The sequence below is a fragment of the Sinocyclocheilus anshuiensis genome, unplaced genomic scaffold (assembly GCF_001515605.1).
Source record: "Sinocyclocheilus anshuiensis isolate Anshui unplaced genomic scaffold, SAMN03320099.WGS_v1.1 scaffold1640, whole genome shotgun sequence".
In the NCBI taxonomy this organism is placed as follows: Eukaryota; Metazoa; Chordata; class Actinopteri; order Cypriniformes; family Cyprinidae; genus Sinocyclocheilus; species Sinocyclocheilus anshuiensis.
The window spans coordinates 981,269-1,003,337 of NW_015555883.1; the positions used below are offsets into that span (position 1 = coordinate 981,269).

Below are 22,069 nucleotides of genomic sequence, written 5' to 3' on the forward strand. Positions count from 1 at the left end.
GTTATTTGTGACTGCTACATGTGTACTGCTTGTTTTTATTCAGTAGGTCTGTTTTAAAGTGTGCTGCTATGTGCTCCCTATGTAGTCAACTTTTTTATAAGGCATCATCCTAACCAAAAGAAAAACCTTGAAGTGGCTGATACTTGGGCAACAACTCAATTAATGGTCACAATGGTGCTACAAAGCTAAGGACTTTGTAGCGTCTGGACCAAACAAAAACACAATTTTTCATTTGATTTAACAAATCAGTTATTCATTAGATTAACAAGATTTATGCTACAAGCTCTTTGTAGAATTGTACAGTAAGAAAGTTATTTCCCTTAACCAGGAAATTAACGTTCTTAGAATTGACAGACAGTTGACCCTGAGAGGTCAAGTAAATATCTACAGCGTATCTAAATATTTATAATTAATTATAACTAGTTATGATTAATTATTCATATTTCCCTTATGAGCTGATTCGCTACAACTTTAAGCTTTTTTTTGTGACCGTTTAAAAGTTGAAAAATTATGTTGAATAAAGAATAAGGAACATATACTTGATATTTCTTAATTTAGCTGTTACTTGCAAATGAGTTACATGAGTTAAATATTACACGTTTTTGTTTTTTAGATGTAATATTTTTCTGATGAATAACAAATTGAATGTAGACCTACATTATTGTTATTTTCTGTATGCTTTCATTTACAACAACAACAAAAAAAGTGTTTCTACTTCAGAATTTCATGTTTAATTCAATTTGTTACTTGCCTTTTCTTTGTGCTTGTTTTTGAAATATACTAGCAATTACTGAGTGAAAATTTTTTCCACACCATTATTTTTTTCAGTGTAGCATATATTTGAGCACTTGGGCTCCATAAACAAGCAAATACACGGTAATGAAATTCAGCAGTCAAATAATTAAACTCTAATTATATGAATCTCTTTCCTTTATCATCTGTAGAAATACCTTGACTGTTTGATGACGACAGTAAATTTGGTCTTTTTATTCTGATCCCATCATCAAAAGAGTTGCACGATGAAGTGAGATGTGTCCTGTCCTTTCCACAACACTGACAGATGTTGAGTGTTGAGCAGGAGAACAGGCTGTGATGTACCTCCGCAGAGCCCCCCGCTGAGCTCTGAACACTGGCTGATTTCCCCTCTCTTTGAACTCGTTGGGAGGAGTTTCTGTCTGAAGTCTTGTCGGCAGGTGAAGCTAGAGGGAATGTCCTGTACAGAGAGCCAGGGTCCCCATCGAGTGATATGATTAATCTAGCGTGCTCTTCAATATAGAGGACTGTGTCAGATGAGTGTTAATGCACATCTGTACATGAGGTTTATTGCCCAGACTCAGACTACTTCAAGATATCAGCAGCGCTTGGTTTTAGCCCAGAATGTGTTTTGTAATTTTATTTTTAAATATGCTAAAACAGGTTCAGATGATTCTGATGTCCTGCTATTTATGTAGTATGATTTGTACAGCATATTCTGCACAAAAGTTAATATGGTTTTTGAAAAGGTACCATGATTTTGGACGTGTGCTTTGGAAATAAGGTGTTTGAAATACCATGTTTTTTGAATTACCATGTTTTTGGACATGCACTTTTTAAATAATTTGGACGTGTTCACTACAGTTCAAAAGTTTGGGGTCAGTAAGACCCTGCTGATTAAAATTACTTGTTTCTTACAAACGATAGTGTATGCCATTATGTAAGGAATAATTGACAACGGGCTGTTGAATTATTAGAAAATAATGCACACCTGAGGTAGTGATGCAGCCATGATGCAAAGCGGAGTGTGTGTGAATTGCCTGAGTCTGTGTGTCTCTTAACAGTGTTCAGCAGAAGCGGCTCTACTAATAGCGTAACTAAGTTGAACAAAACTGCTTCAAGAACACACTGTTATTACCTCGCTAGTGAGAAATGTCATGTAGCTTTTAAGTTGCTAAGCTATTTTACTGATAAAATCGTCAGAGCAGCGCTGACAACATGTTTCTGTGTATGTCAGTAATGTATGTATGTGCGTTTGTAAGAGAGAGAGAGCGGGAGAAATAGAGTATGTGCTTTCTGTACATGATAAAATGTAATTTTGTGGCAAAACATGGAAATAATTTGTTGTTTTTATCCTATTGTTTACTATATTAATTTACTTGGTGTCTTTGTGGGTTTTGGTTCTTTTGCTGTTGTAGGCTGTAAGGACCTTTGAAATAACTGAAATCGTGAAGCGATATGGGCATGGAATGCGGTCAAGACCTGCCTGAAACTACTAGCTGTGCATTTCCCTGAAAATAATTGCACACCTTAGAATGTTCGTCAGCCAATCAGATTCAATCATTCAACAGGCCCGTGGTATAAATCTGTTCAGTCCACCCCGTGGAAGTGTTTTTATGAGTTGTTGTCTTTCTAAAATGAGAGAGGAAATGGATTTACCCTTGCAGGCCACAAGTTGTTTAGGCCTTAAACGTACACATTGAATAACACTGTTGGATTAGGTTGCTGTTTGGGTAGATGTGATGAATGGAGATTAGATCATTTTAGTTCTCACAGATGCTCAGTGCTCGAGTTAACAGCAGGACCAAGGTCATGTGTTAGCTGTTCCTCTGTAAACAGACAGTCTGTAATACATTAACAGACAGCCGGATGCTTTCTGAGGGCTCTTTAGATGCAGTCCTTCCTGATTCTACCCTCTCTGCGGACATTTCAGACTGTCTGGTCTGAAGAAACTTCAGGTTCTGCCCCACCCGTTCAGAGGCATTTTAGCAGCAGGGAACGGGCCCCACCTCATGGGCTTCTACGGGACCCTCAGCATCTGTCTGTACCGTCTCTGCGGACATTTCAGACTGTCTGGTCTGAAGAAACTTCAGGTTCTGCCCCACCCTTTCAGAGGCATTTTAGCAGCAGGGAACGTGCCCCACCTCATGGGCTTCTACGGGACCCTCAGCATCTGTCTCCTGGCATGCAAAGGCCGCTGGGTCCATCCCTCCAGCATATGCCTGGAGTAACGTGGGGCTTAGCAGAATTCCTCTTTGGCGTGACATCCATTTCTCTGTTGTGCATGAGTGAACTTCACATCGAGGGCAACAGGTTTATCAGGATGAATCTACTGTATATGCATGTGTAACCTTCTTAACCACACCAGGACTGCATGTGTTAGAGTAACATTTAACGTCCTGGACACATTCCCTATTAGAGCAGGAGTCTGCAGGGGTTGTTTTGAGCTGATTTATCTGTAATGACGATGTGTGTCTCAAGGGCTGTACACAGTGATTTGTAGTGACAAAGTGATCTGAAGTCATTAGTTTTCAAAAACAGTTGACTGTTTGAATGACTGATGGCGATGAGACTTTTTGCATGTATGAGCTTTATATGAGCAATTGCTCATCTGCATAGAACGTGGTGTGTGTGTGTGTGTGGTCAGTATAGAAGTAATGCATATTCATAATGTATTTGAAATGATTTTGCTGGTGAAATAAAATTAAACGACAATATGTGTTTAAACCACAGAAGCAAATCGTTTAAATTTTTTTCTTTTTGTTTTTCCAAGCATCAAACTATTTCAGTGATTTAAATCAAATCAGTGATTCAATTTCATTTGCATCATCACTCTAAAATGTTTACAAAAGTCCTTGTTTTCTGTATTAAAATGTGTGGGAAAACATACCTTGTCTATTTAAGAAATATTTTTAAAAATGTAGTTCTTATATTAAACATTTTAAATCTATTTTGCTTAAAATTATTTGACTGAATCATTTGGTTATGTTTAAATTATCCCTCTGATTCCTTTTGATTAGCCTATGTATTGTGATTGAATCACTGTCCGAACAAAAAATCATTTGCAACTACTGCAAAATCATGTAAACCACCTAGAATGTATTTTTTAAAAACAGCTTCTTTCAGCTGATTCTTCTGCTCTCTCCTGTATAATGAATGATGATAAATGTGTTTTTTCTTTGCTTTTCTCTGCAGAAAAGAGCAGAATGTCTTGTCTCCAGTCAACTGCTGGAACCTTCTCTTGGCTCAGGTGAAGAGAGAGAGTCGAGACCATGCCACACTCAGCGATCTCTACCTCAACAACATCATCCCACGCTTCGCCCAGGTCAGCGAGGACTCAGGACGCCTCTTCAAAAAGGTGACATTTGTTTTTACATACCAGCTGATTTCTCTATAAAAGCCTCTATAGTGGCTTTTCAGTTGTACATTGACCACATTTTCATTGTATATATAATTTAATTATTTTATGTCTCATACATGATATAATTTGTCAATATTTATATTAATTAGGGCTAGTAAAACTAACATGTTACACTAACATGTAACAAGCGTGGGGAAGTCGTGGCCTAATGGTTAGAGAGACGGACTCGTAACCCAAAGGTTGTGGGTTCGAGTCTCGTACCGGCAGACTAGAGATTGTAGGTGGGGGGAGTGAATGTTCACCTTCAATACCACGACTGAGGTGCCCTTGAGCAAGGCACCGAACCCTCAACTGTGCCGAAGCATAAATGGCTGCCTACTGCTCCGGGTGTGTGTTCACGGTGTGTGTGTGTGTGTGTTTACTGCTGTGTGTGTGCACTTTGGATGGGATAAATGCAGAGCACTAATTTCGAGTATGTGTCACCATACTTGGCCACATGTCACTTTCACTTTAAGACACTTTAAGATGTTAACAGTTTGGTTCACAACTATCTTCTGTGGGTTCTTATGCTCTTTAAAGCTCTTTAAAGCTGATAGTGCGATGATTAGAATCTAAAATCTCAAGCTAAAAATCCTGTTATATTTGCTCAGGTCAAGCTAATAGATGCAAGAGAGCATCATTCTCATTCCTCTTGGCTTGTCTAGACTGGTTAGACAGGCAGGAATTCAGGTCGCTCACTATCTAGACCCAGAGCTGTGAAAGAGATGCTTTCTTATCAGCACATTTCCAGTGTCCATTGGTTATCCAGGTGAATCCAGTTTGATCTGGTCCGTTAAGGTCAAATCCAGCTTTATTTATTGAGAGGGAATCTCCTTAAAGTGATAGTGTACCCAAAAATGAAAAATTATATCATCATTTACTCACCCAGTTGTTGTTCCAAACCTGCATGAATTTCTTTCTTCTGTTGAACATAAAAGAAGATATTTTAAAAAATGTGTGAAACCATGCATTTGTTGGTCCCCATTGATCCATAGTATGGGGAAAAAAATGCTATGGAAGTCAATGGGGACCAGAAACTGTTCGGTTGATGATGACAGAATTTTCACTTTTGGGTGAACTATCCCTTTAAAGCAAGAACCCATTAGTTGAGCAGGGTGTTTTGGCACTTTTATCAGAAAGAGGTTGAGAATCTAATTTCAAATGATGTTCATTTAAGACCCCTTGTGATATAGTCAGAGGTCTCAGCTATGCATAATTTAAGGTTTATTGCAACTTTCTCTTCTAAACTTTTCTAAAAATTCCAAATCGAGAGAGAGAAAGGACTCTTAAATCGCATTTTTTCCCCCTGTATGTCTAGCGGCAAGAGTCTCTCAGACCCCAATCAGCACTTCTTTCTCTCCCGCTGTCTCTCTGTCTGTTCTTTCGTTCCCGTGAGAGAGAGAGATGAGCCTCCCTATCAACATTCTCCTCAACTCTCTCTGTCTCTCTCTTCTGTAGTTTAGCTCACCCGACTCTCCATGCTGCAGAAATAACAGTATTTTAATTGAACGCTCCTGGACGGCCTCTCTCTAGAGGCTTCCTGGGAATCGCTGAAGTCTGTGCAATTGGACTTACCCCACGTCCCAGTGGCGCACACCTCCCACCTGTCTTACAAGCGCTACGACATGCTGGAGAAATTCTGCACTCTAAATGCAAATATAGTCAAGGGAGCCGTGTCCGGAGGAGGTTTACGACTTTATTGAACCATAAGCGCAGACACACAATAAAGGAAAACACTCTTAGAAGTGGAGAAAGAGAAGTTTTGGCTGTGAAATTTTGGATGAATCTTATTCCCCTTATTTAGTGCCTGATGAGAAATGTAGCACAATTTAATTTGACCACTTTTAGCTTCTAATATGATGTGATATGTAATTAATGAATTAATTTACATTTTAACATATTTTCATGAGTAAGAATAAATAGATTGTAAAGTAATTGTCTACCATTTCGTATTGGCAGCAAATAGTGGAGAGACACAAAATACCAGTACTACATTGGTTATCATATGTTGACATTAAAAAAAAAAAAAGAATACAAGTTAAAAAAAAATAAAAGTTTGGAATAATTAAGATGTTTTAATGTTTTTGAAAAAGTCTTTTGTGCTCACTAAAGCTGCATGTATTTGGTCAAAAATATAGTAATACTGTGAAATATTATTACAATTTAAAATCACTGTTTTCTAATTGAATATATTTTAAAATGTTATTTATTCCTGTGATTGCTCTAGATTAATAATTTAATTAGATTATAATGCCATCATCTAACTCTCACTTCAAAATAATCTTTAAAAACACTAATCTTTAGCAAATCTCAAAATGAATATCAGTTTTTCATACTGTACTGTATAATGGTGTGATGTGTAAATTCACTTGTAGCATTTAAAACAACTGATTTTAATTTTTAGTGTTATATTTTTAATATATTTGGACATACGAATGTAGGATTTTAATATCTGTCATTTACAGTGTTGGGTAAGTTACTCAAAGTAATCCACTACAAATTACTATTTTGAAATTGCAATTTGATTACGTTACTGATTACTGCATTTAAAAAGTAATCAGATTACTAATTACTTTCAAGTTACTTTCAAGTTTACTTTTCAAGTTATCAAACCTAAAAAAATACCCTAAAAAATGAAACTCATTGTTCTTTCGGTAATTTAATATTGACTGAAAAATTACTTAAGTATGAAAACAGCAACTTGAACGATCACTTGCATTTTTTCCTGATAACAGCGAAAAGAACTTAAATGTTCTGTCATTTTTGATCTTACAGATAAGAGTAATACATCATTTGAAACTGTAAAAGGTCTACACTCGCAATGTCAACAGAAAGCTATGCTTTTGTAAAATAAAGAAAACAAACAGTGTGCGCTTTCTGCCGTCTCGGTCTCTGTGAACTTCTCTCTGAAACAAAAATTGTTTTGCGTCACAAAAATGAACGAAAACTCAGCGAATACTTCACACAAGGACATAAGAAATATATCTATAGAAAGACTGAAGTGTATATTTTTAAACGAAGTTTATAATATTCTCTGATAAAGTAATCCGTATGAAACCAACGCAAGGTTCAGTCTGTCCTGTCTGAGCTCATTATCTGTAATGTGGTCACACCCACTCGCAGCGTGAGCTATTCATGCTGTATTCATTCATGCTATTCATCCACATGAGCTTGTACACATTTTACTAGTAGGACTTTTCCCAAATGCCAGACTAAAATGTGAAATCGAGTGCAACATTTTGAAATATGATAGGCAACATTTCATTGCATCTAAATGTTGTACGACTTGTCTGCATTTTAGCTCGCATTCTCTGGTGAATTATTAAAGGGCATACTGTCACGCAAAACATGATTTTTAAATTTTACTTCATATTTTTTCTTAACACTGCATTTAAAACTTAATTTTATTGACATTAGTAACTGAAATCAAATTACATCAAATTAAAATGTAATGCATTACATTATTGCGTTTTCAGGAAAAGTAATTTGAATACAGTAATGTTACTGTGTAACGTGTTATTCCCAACTCTGGTCATTTATTATGAAAATAATTATTGGCTTTTCTGTATAGTCCAGAATTTTAATATTGGTGCATAGATGTGTTTGGAAAACCTCTTTGGAGACTCATTTAGTGCCACTAACACTAGCTGTGATGAAAATAAATTGAGAAGTTTTTTCTTTATTAGAAAAAAGGCAATAGACTCTGCAATATTGGCTGTGCTTTGGACTCCAGTAACCAACAAACATGTCGTGGACTTATTTTTCAAGCATTTCTCTGCTGAAGTAGCTCCGATCACTGAGTACAAGTACGTGTGTGTGTGTGTGTTTTTCTAAACATAGTACTTTGAATCAAGACAAAGGATTTTCATCAATTCAACCACATGCTCTTGTTTTTGGGGTGAGTTAGTAGCAGAGGTGTAGGAACAGTCCTTTGACATGTGACTGATGTTGAGTGCCAGTAAACCAGTCCCCTCACACACACCCCAAAGTGATGCTTCTTTGAAAGATTTGTGCAGAGCCAAAACCAATCTCCTGTCAAGTTCACCGACAAACGTGTGATCGTTTTCATTTAACAAGTGCATCTTGCTATTAAGGCTCATAAATCCATGTCCTCCCGTCCCAGTGTCTCTCCCCTGTTTCCCAATAAATTTAAAGAGGCCTTCATGGAAAATCAATAGTTTACTCCCATTTTTTGGCTCTTTGTGTGTTGTCTTTGGAGTGTGTCTCTGAGCAGATGGAGGAAGGCAGCTCTGCCTGCTCCGACTGCACTCCTCAAGATCCATTTCACCGCAGGAGTGTTATGCTGCTTAGCGGGGAAGTGTTATGTGTGTCTGTGAGTGGCGGAGCAAGAGAGAGGAAGGAAAAGTGGAAAGGAGTAGCTTAGACCCAACAATCCTAATAGAAAGAGCAGACTGAATAAATCCATCAAATGCTTCTTATTGAACTGATCTGAAGTAGGGCGACCAACAGGGCAGACTGGAGCCAGACCCCACTGCACGTGTCTCCCCCAGCAGGTCTGTAAGCACAAATGAGCTTACAGACGTCAGCTGGGGAGACCATATGCTTCTGAACTATCTCCCACACCTTCAGTTTAACGCTCACACATGACAGGAAAATGTAATGGGACAACATTTTTATAAATAAAGTATTTGGATGTTTGTCTGGAGGTATTTTTAGGCCTTTCCACTGGAGAAATCCACCGGTCTGAGGTTGTTTCCAATGACGTTATTGCACTAGCCATTTATGGCTTGAGTGATTGTTATGGGGATTATAAATACCTGGAACAAGAGCTTATATGTCTATGTCTGTTTTCCTAATAATTAACTTTTTCGTACTAAGGCACTTCAGTATTTGGAAGTTATCCTACACTTTTAAACAAATTGTGCCCTACCTGAGGGCCACCACATGCCAAAAATAAACCAGATTTATAATTTGCTTTCATTTTATGTCTTAATGCAATAATGAGTAGTTTGGCCTTCAGTGAAGTGGATGGAACTTCAACATTGTACAGCAGTGTTATTTACATTTCGATTTCGATTTTAAATACTATTTTGGTGACATTTTAATATTTTAAAGAATTATATGCATACTTTACTGTTTTAAATTATTATAATTAAAATGTATAAATAAAAAGTACGTTTTTTTTAAAGTTTGATATTTTAATTAAATGATGTTAATCTCTTTCTATTATAGAGGAGTCATACTGTGGCAATGAGTTAATGAACACCAATGTAGTTCCACATGAACATTAAAAACTTAATTAATAGTAGGAGGTAAAACTTTCCCACAAACTCAAATGCTAGAAAATCTTATTTACTTCCCGGTGAGGTCCTGATGAGCAGCATTTTAAAGAAAGAGATTTCCAAATTAGATTTAGTTACTCCAGAATACTAAACACATTTTAAATTCATAACCAGTCTTTTTGAAAATAGACATTATATTGCCCTATATATATATATATATATATATATATATATATTATATATATATATAGCCAGCAAAGACAACGCAATAGAAGAGCATCTTGTCTTGGCATTGTTTCACTTGTCTTTAACTTTTGTCTTCTTTTGGTGTATTTTAGTGCCAAGTTATGAGCTCAATCAGCTTGACTAAATTCCTCAGACTTGTTTAGAGAGGTGAGGTGAGCATCTCCAGACAAGCAGTTCATCCTCTGCTCTGAATCTGGGTGTTCTTGTGCATTCTTACATATTACCCAGTCCACTGCCTCCAAATAAAACCCATCAGAACTCCATTATGAATGACTCCCCAAAGGGGATCTCCTACGGGACGCCTCCCCACAGCCTACTCATCCATCTCAGCTTTCAAATGGTTAAAATTAACTCCAGTCTTTCCATCCTGGATGAAACAGGAAGGGAACTGTGTGACTGCACAATCACTGTTTGTGAAGATTGACAGATTGACTGTGTGAACACTCTCTCAATTTCACTCTTTCACCCTTAACTTCCTTGTCTTTTATGCCTGTGCACACACTTCATCTCCTTTCAGTCTCATATTTCCTTTCTCTTCCATTATTTCCATCACTTCTCATCCTCAAGAACTCAGGAGCTGATTGACATCTGTCCAAAAACAGCCATAAAAGCCTCAATCAGACCTTCAAAAACAGGAAAACCCACAAAAATGTCAATGTGGGGAATAGGGAATGAGTGACTGAGTCTTCTTGGCTGGCTCTCAATTTATCAGCCCACAGCAATTGAAGTTTGGACTTGAATTCGCAAGCACTTCATCTTCATGCCATACTGTGCCTTCGTTCCCGAACTTCCTCTTACAAGACACAGCATCCACCAGAGCAGCAAACCACCATTTGCATCTCACACAGTTTACTAGACCTCTTTATTCCACAGTCTCAAAGAGGAAGTCTTAGCAAAATCACAAGTAATGGTTTCCAGTTTCAGTTCAGCTGCACACTTTTTGACATTCGTTGTAAATTGATTGACACTGAACAGAAATGCAATACTTTTACATTGTCTATACACTTCAGTTTTGGAAAACCTCTCTAATAGAAGTGTAACCTTTAGACAAGTGCATAAGTGGAACTAACTGAGAATAGAGACACTTGTGACTTAAAGGGATAGTTCACCCCAAAACAAAAAGTTTCATTTTTGGTAGAACTTTAAAAGGCATAAATATACTGGTGTTTCAGCCCATTTTATTTCCATAATATGACATATTTCCAACTGAAACACAATGTACAAGTAGAAAAAGAAGCTTTGACCATTGTGTGCCATTCCTCATTCTTTAAAAATTATTTGAATGGACCATTGGATGTGCCCAATTGCCCATATGGTTAAATCGGCCCAGTGTGCAGTGTTCCAGTGTAATGTGACGGTTTGGCCAAGACTGTATTGAGCTAGATGTGTTTGAGGTTAGCTGGTGCTGACCTCCATTACTGAGTGAGCAGAAAAGCGTCTCATCAGTCTAACAGTGACAGCTTCAGGGCTCACAGCCCAAAAAGGATGGTCAGGTATAATAGAGAACAGGGCACTACTGTTAATCATGATCTACACAATTATCTCCCTCTATTTCTCTTATACTAATGTTTTTTTTTGTCTTCTTTTTTCTTGCAGAGTAAAGAAGTGGGCCTCCAGCTGCAGGAGGATCTGATGAAGGTCCTCAATGAGTTGTACACGGTAAGATACAAACAGCCTAGTCGAGGATGTCCTCCGTCTCTCTGGTTCCTCTGCATCAGCCTGCTGCAGCGATGAGGCATCGAGTCTCTGCTTCAGCCGAGTGGTTATTTTGGTCTCTTGTGGTTGTAGTCCAATCAGTATTTTTGAGGCGTGGGGTGGCTATAGTTACTTTTTCTTCTTGTTGAAAATATTTTGAGAGCGTTTAGTCACTGTGTGCCCCCTGTGTGTGGTTGTGTTACAGGGTGTGTCCGAATTTTAGTTTTAAAGACGCCTACATGGAACCATTTAATCACTCCTTAATGTTTATTTTCTTTGAAATGCATTTGTGTGTATGTGAACAAAACAATGTTTTACCAGACAGTCCTTGTAATTCTTTAGTAAGACAGAGGGACATGAACAAGTAGTGAATGATAGTAATTATAGTCGTCAGCCAGCAATGAATCTAACCTGCTGGCATGCAGATTGACTGCCTGTAGCTTACCTGAGACTCTAAAGCAGATCTATTGCATTTGCAGTGGCACAGAAGAGCACTGTGGAGTATAAGAGGATGGTAATGAACATCAACAGCTGTGGGTCAGAAGTGCAGAACCCAGTCTCAATTATTACTTACTGCAATCCTGGCAGATTTTGTGATATTCCAGTTATGCTGTATGTTTTATAGTCTTCCTCAAGCATCAGTCACTTTTTATATTCTGTCCTAATTATTTACCACATGCTGTTTTTGAAACGTGAACAAGCTACATTTCCACTGATGAGGTCATGGCACTTTTCATGAACAGGGTACGAAATAGGGCTTGGAACTCTTAAACACGAAGGCTTTTTAATGTTTCAATAAATCATCATTAAATGCAGTGTTATTTTAGTATAATTTATATACTATAGTTTTAGTGGTTTTGTGAGGTGCTTTTGTCATTTTTGTTTAATACTTATTTCTATTTAGCTTAATTCATTGTTTTTCAGGTGTAGTTTCAGTCATTTTAGTAGCCAAGGCAACATTTCTAATTTTTTTAAGTTAAAAATTTTCAACAGCAAATTTTATTTTACTTCAGCTGTTATCGAAACTGTTAACAAAACTGTTTTAATAGTTTTAGTTAACAATAACTATATGGAGGTGAATGTTGGTTTGATTGTTGATTATTATATTATATTATATTATTATACAGAACTTATTTTCCATAAATTTGCTTAATATTTATTTCTTTCAATAAGATTGGTAACGGTTGAATGATTGAGCTAGATGAATACAGACAGTAATGTGTTTAATACTAATGTTAATTTTAAGTAATGATTTATGTAACATGTAATTATTGTCACTAAAACAACATGGGATTTGTGCCTTTTACACTTTTTTTTAAAAGTAGTGGAGAACCAACATGTACTCTATTTATAGGGAACTCCTTCAGTGTTTACATTTTAGCATGAAAAAACCTTTAATGGTAGTTAACCTCGGTTTTAACCTTCAATGGCAATATTATTACTGTCTTATAGACTTAGCATTGCCGTATCCGTACCACCACAGAGACCCATGTTCCCTGGCAGTGCTGAAATTAGCAGTGGTGCACGGAAAATTCAGGGATGATTCAGTGGATTATAAGTCATGTTATTATCCTGCTGTATAGTGGAGTGCTGTTTTCTGATACACAGCATAGTATTGCATGGGGCTTCCACGCGTACATGCCCTTAATTAGCAGCACAGCTTGAATAATCCTAATTATCTCAGGCTTTTATTTTTACTGGGAGAAGAAATTCAGTTAGAAAACCCCTTTGTAATTTGCCTCATATTTTTGTATTCCTCGTTTTTGTGGGGGAGGAAGGAATAGTTTGGGGTTTTCAGGGTGGGGTGTTCTGGGCTCAAGTGTGGTAGGAGGAGGACCCGTGATATTGGCTTACTTTGAATGGCGACTGGATTCCCCCCTGTACAGATCCACACATGTTCTCCTCGGAAATGACTGTAACCGATTTCAATGCCCCATAAAAAGTAAGCAAATCCTTTAATTAAAGAGTTAAGGATGATGAAAATAAACCTGGCACCATTTTTAGTGACATCTGTGCTTTAAATGAAGAAAGGAAGGAATGAATAGAAAAGCTGATGATGATTATCTCAGCCTTTTGGATCTGAGAGGAACCCCACAGGGCCGAAAATGGTGAAAAACGTGACGAGTTTCCTCTTCATAATCTTTGGCATTCTTTTTCATAAGCTCAACAGTGGCTAGTTCAATAGTTCACCCAAAAAGTACAGTTCTGTCATCATTTACTCATCCTTGTGTCAATCCAAACCTGCATGACTGTCTTCTGAGAAACATTTTTGGGTGAACTTTTCCTTTAAGAACTGGAAAAGAGCCTGACACTTATTTGCATTTTACAAGAGCAAGAAAAAGCTTTGAGACCCGCCCACATTTGTTTGCCAAATTCCTCCTGTAAGTGTTTCCTATTAATGATGACATTGCAAAGAGCTTATTAAATGTATTATGTTAATATTTATATATATATATATATATACTTATTAAATTATATTATTAATATTATTATAGATAGATAGATAGATAGATAGACAGATAGATAGATAGATAGATAGATAGGAATAAGAAATAAGGGCTAATAATTTGGGCTAGATTGTCTTTTTTCAATGACTTGGAGTTTTCATCCAAGTCATTGTTCCGTTGCCTCACTGCCTGTACAAACATGTTGAGCTAAAAAGGTTCTGCATGCCTGACTGAGAGTATAAAGCATTTGTGTGAATGATTTTGGGCCTGTAGCAGTTTTTTAGTCGGTTATGTTGTGAATAAGTGTGTGCTGTTGAGGCTGATAGTCATCAGTTCAGGTGTTTTCCTCTTTCAGCCCGGTTCTTGCCTGTAATGTGTTTCTTTTCAAGCTGCCTTTATGAGCACGACCAACTGTAAGGATCCTTATTTAAAAAAAGAACACCACAAAAAATCAGCTTGAATGTTAATTATGCTTAATTGTTTTTCCTGCCGTCATATTTCTATGGAAGCTTCATTCTACCACAGGGTAAAAAAAAAAAAAAAAAAGGTAATTGCAACTTTTTATCTTATAATTCATACTTTTGTCTTGCAATTCCGAGTTTATACCTCACAATTTAGACCTTTTTTCTTGCCATTATGATTTTAAAAAAGTCAGATTTGTGAAATATTAACTCAGAATTGCGAGATGTAAACTTGAAATTAATTTTGTGTCGCAATTCAGGGCTCGACAATAAGGACTGCCCTATGGCCCGGGGCCAGTGTGAAAGACGTTCGGGACAGTTGACGGATTTATCACTGGTGTTATCGGGCCACTGCTGCGTCATCAAGAAAGTTTATCACTTGCATGTGTTTTTAAGCCTTGCCAGTGTAGACATTCAAGCGATTGTATTTTTTTTTTTTTTATAAATTTCTTTCAGGGCTTTTTGCACTCTAATGGACAAATACACCTGGTCAATTTGAACATTCATGTGATTTTAAAGCATTCAAGTGCAAGAAGACATGATAAACAACTCCATTCAGTGTGTAGAGCTGCTTCTCAGGCAACACACGGGCAGCCTCGTATTGCATTTATTTCTGCGTCGTCTTGCGCTTGAACCAGTAGAAAAAATCCTTAGCATTGAGCCCTGCAATTAGAAATCTTGCAAAAGAATTGTGAGATAAAAATCACAAATACCTTTTTTTTATTGTTGTATTTTATTTTATTCTTCTTTTTTTTTTTTTTTTTTTGTGTCAGAAACTGACATCCATATATTTCTCTACAAAGTTCAATTCATCACATATAAACTACATACATCACTGGGCATGATGCATTTACTCTGTCTAACCTACGATTTTATGCACATTTAACCTCCTTTTTCTTATTGCACAGGTGATGAAGACCTATCACATGTACAACATGGACAGCATCAACGCTGAAAGCAAGCTGAAGGAGGCAGAAAAGCAGGAGGAGAAACAGATGAGCCGCAGCATCCGACACGAGGACAGGCAGACCCCTCGCTCGCCCGACTCCCTGACACACATCAAGATAGAGGAGAAACACGTGCGCCGCAGCTCTGTCAAGAAGATCGAGAAAATGAAGGAGAAGGTGAGCAGCGAGATCAGAGGGTTCAAATGAGAAGGGAAGAGTTAATGCAAGGAGAAATTTGAGTTTTTGTACAACTGATTAAACCGAGAATGTGGAGGAAAGGTGAACGTGGGCAGGAGAAGAATGAACAGATGGAGGGAGATTTTAGGGAAATGGGAAAGGTGATAGAGTGGGAGTTGAGAGACAAAGGCTGAAAGAGGGAGAGCATAGGGAGCAATGAGCTGGTGAGAGATACAGAGAATGCCGTCACTGCCAGATGGTGTTGAGGGTCCTAAACCTGATCCTGGACAGCTTTAATGACCTGTTGACAGTGGTTTAATCAATTTATAACATGTGTCAGATACGTAATCCATGCTTATCATACCTAAATAATACTATGCTTATCACACGGCTCTCTGGAATACCTGATTCTGATTGGTCAATCACTGCATGCTGCAGTCAAATAAAATGAAAATAAAATAAAACGTATGACAAAATAAAGTTAAATAGGTGACTAGCAATGGTGCTTCCATATTCATTAAATAATAAAAAATAAATAAATAAAAGATAAGATAAAATAAAATAGCTAACCACCAATGGTCTTTTCATGTCCAAAAAATAAATAAATACAAATAAAATAGGTGACCAACAGTGGACTTTTTATGGGGGAAAAAAACAATAATAAAATAAAATGGTGACAGTGGTCTTTTCATGTCCTTTTACATATTTATTTTGTAAGTAGCAATATAACATACAGCATAATGTACAATCAGCCGGTCATGATCACAAAATAAACTCTTAGGGTGAAATAAGGCTGGACCTTACACTCTCATATTTCTAAAAATTCCAGAAATGTCCAGTTCGATATGCTAATCCTTAGCACTAAATGGCAATTTAATTCATCAAATGAATGGCTCCTCCATGACTGTATATACTGTGTTGTAGAATGTCATTGGATGATGTAATGAGATGGCATGGGGTCAGGGATCAGGCATTAGCATGTCTGGGCTAGATATTGTTGTCAATCCATGCCTTTGTTCTTCTGGAGTCCTCTGGTTACCGTCTCTGTCCAGTACCACCAGTTTACGGAATGATTGATGGGATCATCGCTGGGTTGTTCCAGGGCCACCTCTGTTTCCTCAAGACCAACAGCAGCTCCTCTATGTGTGTCCCACTAGAGAGAGCCTGTGGTCACCCCAGCGGCATTTACAGATGGAAATGTAGTGCAGTTTGCAGCCTATTCAGGGAGGGCTAGTAGAAGCTAAACAAGGTGCCATCCATCATGAGCTCATGTTTAATGTTAGCTTTAAAGGTTTTGTTCACTCAAACATAGGAGGTCTGTTATTATTTACCTACCTTCATGCTGTTCCAAACGATTTATGCTTTTATTTTTACACAAAAATATTAAAGTTTTCCCATACTTCTATGACAGGTTTGACTTATGATTTTTAGTTGCAAGACAGTAGCAAACAATGACGTTTAAAGTTATTAACACCCAACTTGAACCATATTTCAGAGATTTTGGTCCTTATTGTGCTTTTTTTTTTTCTTGACAGCCTGTGTTCATTATAAACAGTGGGAAAATCTGCCCTTTTCTCATCCGTTGTCTCATCCTCCTGGTTTTACTTTTTTATTCTCAGCGGCAAGCAAAATACACTGAGAACAAGCTGAAAGCCATCAAGGCCAGGAATGAGTATCTTCTGGCTCTGGAGGCCACCAACAGCTGCGTCTTCAAATACTACATCCATGATCTGTCTGACCTCATAGATGTAAGTCCACATTTATCTCATTCGAGTGTATTGTCATAAATAAATGTTTACAAAAAAAAAAAAAAGAGAGCTAAATCACAAGTATTCCTTCTTAAATCTCTTGATATGTGTTATAATGTTATAATGCAGTTAAACTCAACTTGTTTGAACCAATGTTATTTTAGTATTATTTATGTAATATTAAAGTTTTTATTAATATTTTAAATAAGCTTTTATTAGTAATTTTAAGTGCATTTGTAATTTTACTAGCTTTATATGTGTACATTTTAGTATTTTTAGTTCTTAGTATCTTTAGTATCTTTTTAATTCAATACGTATATTTTATTTAATTTCAACTTTAATTCAGTTACTTGAAACGATTCATAATAATTTTATTTGAAGTTTTAATTTAATTTAAATTAATAATTTTAGTTTTAGTTGAACAACACTGGTTTGAACTAGTTTGATCTAAGGGTTTTTAAAACTTACAGTGCCAGGTTTTGGTGTCTCAGTATTGATTCTAAATCAATACCTTATGAAGTAAACAAGCTCAGGGCAGCTGATGAAATGAAACTAGGGCTGTCAGTATGTGAATAATTAATGATTAATCTTAACATTTAGATTTTTTTTAACAGTTCTCACAAAACTTTTCTGTTTCTCAAACTGCTTCACTAATTCAGTAATTTAAAAAAAGGTTTTTGAGCTGTCATATATGATGGTCTTCTCATTCATTTTTGAATAATTAATAAGTAATTAAATTCCAATTTCCCTTGTGCAAATGATTGTACTTTTGTTAAACAACCCAATTAAACATTAACGTGGTAAAAGCATCAAGAATTTTGTACCTTTTCGTACCCCGGTACTTTCTTTATTTCAAGTATACTGTGCAGCCCTAAAAGGGCATTTAAGTGTAATGCCCTAAATATGCCCATGTACAGTGTCCCACAGTGCAATAATACCCTCTGACAGTGTGCTGCTTCATCAGACTACTTTATTCAAGTGTGACACTGAAGGTAGATTTGTAGCAGCCCCCTATTTGAGCTCCGCAAGAGGGCCTACTTGTCCCATCAAATCTACATCAGACTCCTAATAACGCACCCACAAAGTGCTGAAATCCCCTCCTCATATTACCCTCAACTGTGGCACGCAGGGGCCCACGCAACACAGTGTCACGGCGTCCTCTTTCTGAGTGAGGAACTGTGAATGATGGATTTAGTCTGAACAGCCTTCATTTAAAGCAGTGTTTCTCAACCCTGGTCCTGAGCGCCCCCCAACACTGCACATTTTGTATGTCTCCCTTATCTGACACCCATTTCAGGTCCTGGAGTTTCGTTTAATGAGCTAATGAGTTGAATCAGGTGTGTTTGATTAGGGAGACACACAAAATGTGCAGTGCTGGGGGGCGCCCAGGACCAGGGTTGAGAAACACTGATTTAAAGCAATCAGAGCGTGGAAGTGAAGTTGTAACCATGTGCAGGTTAACAGCCAAAAATGGGGTTCTTGGGTTCTTATTTTTTAGTTAATTTAAATGAAAGTCTCTGCCAGTTGCATAAATGTTGTAATTTACTCTAGATTTTACTGCCTTTCTCAACTCAAAATTTCCATTCACAGCTCAAAATACCAACCAAATACCCTTTTTCCCCCTCTCTCAGTGCTGTGACCTGGGCTACCATGCCAGCCTGAACCGTGCACTGCGTACCTGCCTCTCGGCCGAGTTTAACGTGGAGACTTCCAAGCACGGTGGTCTGGAGACCATTGAGAACGCTGCTGAGAACCTGGAGGCCAATGCAGACAAACAAAGGCTCATGGAGACCTACAACAACGTCTTCTGCCCTCCGATGCGCTTCGATTTCCAGTCTCACATGGGTGATATGGTCAGTTGGTGTGATTATTATTGCTTATGACATGACACTGGTGAAATTAAGTAATGGAATGTGCAGTGATGGTAATTATTTTCATGCCCCATGCAATATACCAACAACAGAGTCACAATGTGGGTAAACAATGGCACACAGAGATTCTTTGGTAACTGAGTGAGGCTTTACTGATTCAAGTGCTTTTGCTCCAATATATCAAACATCTTGATGATATCAAGAAATCCGCTCTGCTAAATACTAGGGATGCACCGATACCACTTTTTCCAGTACTCGCCCGATACCGATACTTTTATTTTTGGTACTTGCCGATACCGAGTACCGATACCAATATTTTTATTGCATTTTCCAGTGATGTATGTGAGAAAGGTATATTCACTCGACAAACTCGCGTATCTGCGCTGCCGCGCGCTCAATCCACTCAGCGTGATTTGCTTATCAACTCGCTCACATCAGCTATACAGACGTTAATACTGAATGTTTAACATTATATTCATTGCATACATATACTTCGTATACATCCTTAATCTCTAATAACTCCATTCTGCTGTCTGTTGTTCTGTTGTCAGTGTTTCTTTGTCTGAATATGGCACTTATCACATGTTGTGTGGTATCGGCGTTTGGTATCGGGGCATTTTAATGAGTACGAGTACGAGTACAGGAGACCAGTATCGGGCCCGATACCAGTATCGGTATCGGTGCATCCCTACTAAATACCAGTCAGTACTGTTACACAACGATCAACACTGTCTCTGCTGTTACACATGACTGTTGAAAGACTGTGTCTCATTGCATGTCCAAACAAACCCAGACACCTCGAGAGGAATGAAGCATTTCTCAATCAGATTGTTGCACAGTGACAGGCATGCCTGCTGAGAGACCTCTGTTGCTTCAGCCCTGTATTATTATATGTTGTCAGTAGACTGTCTAGTTATTATGTTATATATTATTCACTATTAATATGGCAAATCGACTGCTAACCTTATGGGTGCTGTAATTTATATATTGAATCACACACAGAAATTATCTGGCTCTGGTATTTTATTTTAATTTTATTTTTGTTTGGTTTGTTTTTATTTTATTTTATATGATTTTTTTTATTAAAGGTGAGATGTGTTCTTTCTGTGTCATTTGTGTCACCAAATGGTTAACATCACAACATCTACAACCAGCCAACAGTAAGATTAATAAACTGTAGTTTTCAGAAAAATGTATTATTAATTGTTTCTTAATTCTATTTGTTTAATTTGTTTATTCTTAATTCTGTTTATCTATTAGTAGTAGTAAAATTATTAGTAATAGTAGTAGTAGTAGTAGTATTAATTGTTATTTGTTTTGTTTTGTTTGTTATTGTTTTGTGAAATGTCAGTCCTGTGCCTCTAGTGTCACCAAACCAAAAATAATGATTTTTTTGCGAACAGGTTTTCTGAACACTGTCATTGTCAGTCAAACTTATAGTCCCACCTCAAACTCACGCCATTGGCTGAGCTGATGTTGCTGTGTTGGATTCTCAAACAAAGCAATGTTTTCATGGCATCACAGAGACACAATGTTAATATTAAACTGGGACAGGAGAAAGTATTTTAACATTGAAAAAACATTTGAACCTACAGCTCAACCTAAAAGTTTACGTTTTTAATTGGACTGCATTTTTTTCTGTGAAATCAATCAACGGTGCTTTCTGCTGTGCTGAACTTTGCTGTGCTGCTGTTTTTGTTATTAGCCAACCTTGCATCAGGGGTGCTGGATGTTTGTATGTGTGTGATGAACAGAGCAGCTGGTTTTCCCCCATGCACATGTGCCCTGTCGTGTGTTCAGCCCTCAGGGAGAGGGTGGACCACAGTGAGCCAGATGTTCCACAGCTGTTATGGGCAAAAGAGAGAGAGAGCGTGAAAGAGAGCAAGCAAGAGAGGCAGATTGGCTCACTCTGTTCTTCAGAGCGTATGGGGATGTCAGCTTTGTCATCTCCACTGCTGGAGATGGTCTTGCTTTAGTTCTCCTTCATTCTGTTGTTGAAGTTCTCAAGCTCTTTCTTCTGTCTTTCTTCTCCCTCAGGTGGGACATATGTGTGCCCAGCTGCCCGTGCAGGGAGAGCTGATCCAGAGATGCCAGCAGCTACAGTCCCGCCTGTCCACACTGAAAATAGAGAATGAAGAGGTGACGTACACATGGTCCAACAAATACAACGTGCACAACAAATGTGTGCACATTCATTCTTTGTTTATATTACAACTCATCTGTTAAACTTTACATTTCTTTTCACATCAGTTTCCTTTTTTTCTGTTGATGTGCACTGTTTCTTATCAAAGCATTGGATTGAATCAAAGCATTTTTGATTCAGCTGTCATCTTTACACAAAATTGCCGAATTCCACAGATCACACACATTCAAATTAATTATTTACATTTATACATTTGACAGACACTTCTGTCTAAACCGAACCCATGACGTTGGCGCTACAAGAGTGTTTGCCCCTTAAAGGGGTCATATGATGTTGCTAAAAATAACATAATTTTGTGTATTTGGTGTAATGAAATGTTTATGCAGTTTAAGGTTAAAAAAACACATTATTTTCCACATACTGTACATTATTGTTTCTCCTCTATGCCCCGCCTTTCTGAAACGCGTCGATTTTTACAAAGCTCATCGGTCTGAAAAGCAAGGTGTGCTCTGATTGGCCAGCTATCCAGTGCGTTGTGACTGGCCGAATACCTCAAGCGTGTGACGGAAATGTTACACCCCTACCATACTGTAATGCCCTGTCCGGCCGCAGCGACCAGACAAAAACATTAAAACCCATTATAAACGAGGCATTTGTTGCATCCAGTGGGGATATAATTACGGATTATAATGACTTATACTGTCTTTTTACGCGTTGAGTGAGCGGAGGCCTGCGGGCTAGAGTGAGCGGAGACCGGCGGCTAGAGTGAGCGGAGGCCGGAGGGCTATAGTGAGCGGAGGGCGGAGGGCTAGAGTGAGATGCAGCCGGCGGCTAGAGTGAGCGGAGGCCAGAGGGCTAGAGTGAGCGGAGGCCGGAGGGCTAGAGTGAGAGGCAGCCGGCGGCTAGAGTGAGCGGAGGCCGGAGGGCTAGAGTGAGCG

General features: G+C 37.9%; 1 protein-coding gene across 1 annotated transcript in view; it reads left to right on the forward strand.

Moving 5' to 3' along the window:
• The window catches only part of srgap2 (SLIT-ROBO Rho GTPase activating protein 2), a 98,513-nt gene that overhangs the window by 56,630 nt on the left and 19,814 nt on the right, over nt 1-22,069 (forward strand). The window contains exons 4-9 of the mRNA XM_016470290.1: nt 3,949-4,111; nt 11,239-11,301; nt 15,154-15,369; nt 16,989-17,117; nt 18,749-18,970; nt 21,026-21,127. Of these exons, the coding sequence (XP_016325776.1) occupies nt 3,949-4,111; nt 11,239-11,301; nt 15,154-15,369; nt 16,989-17,117; nt 18,749-18,970; nt 21,026-21,127 (895 nt within the window). The remainder of the gene's footprint in view (nt 1-3,948; nt 4,112-11,238; nt 11,302-15,153; nt 15,370-16,988; nt 17,118-18,748; nt 18,971-21,025; nt 21,128-22,069) is intronic.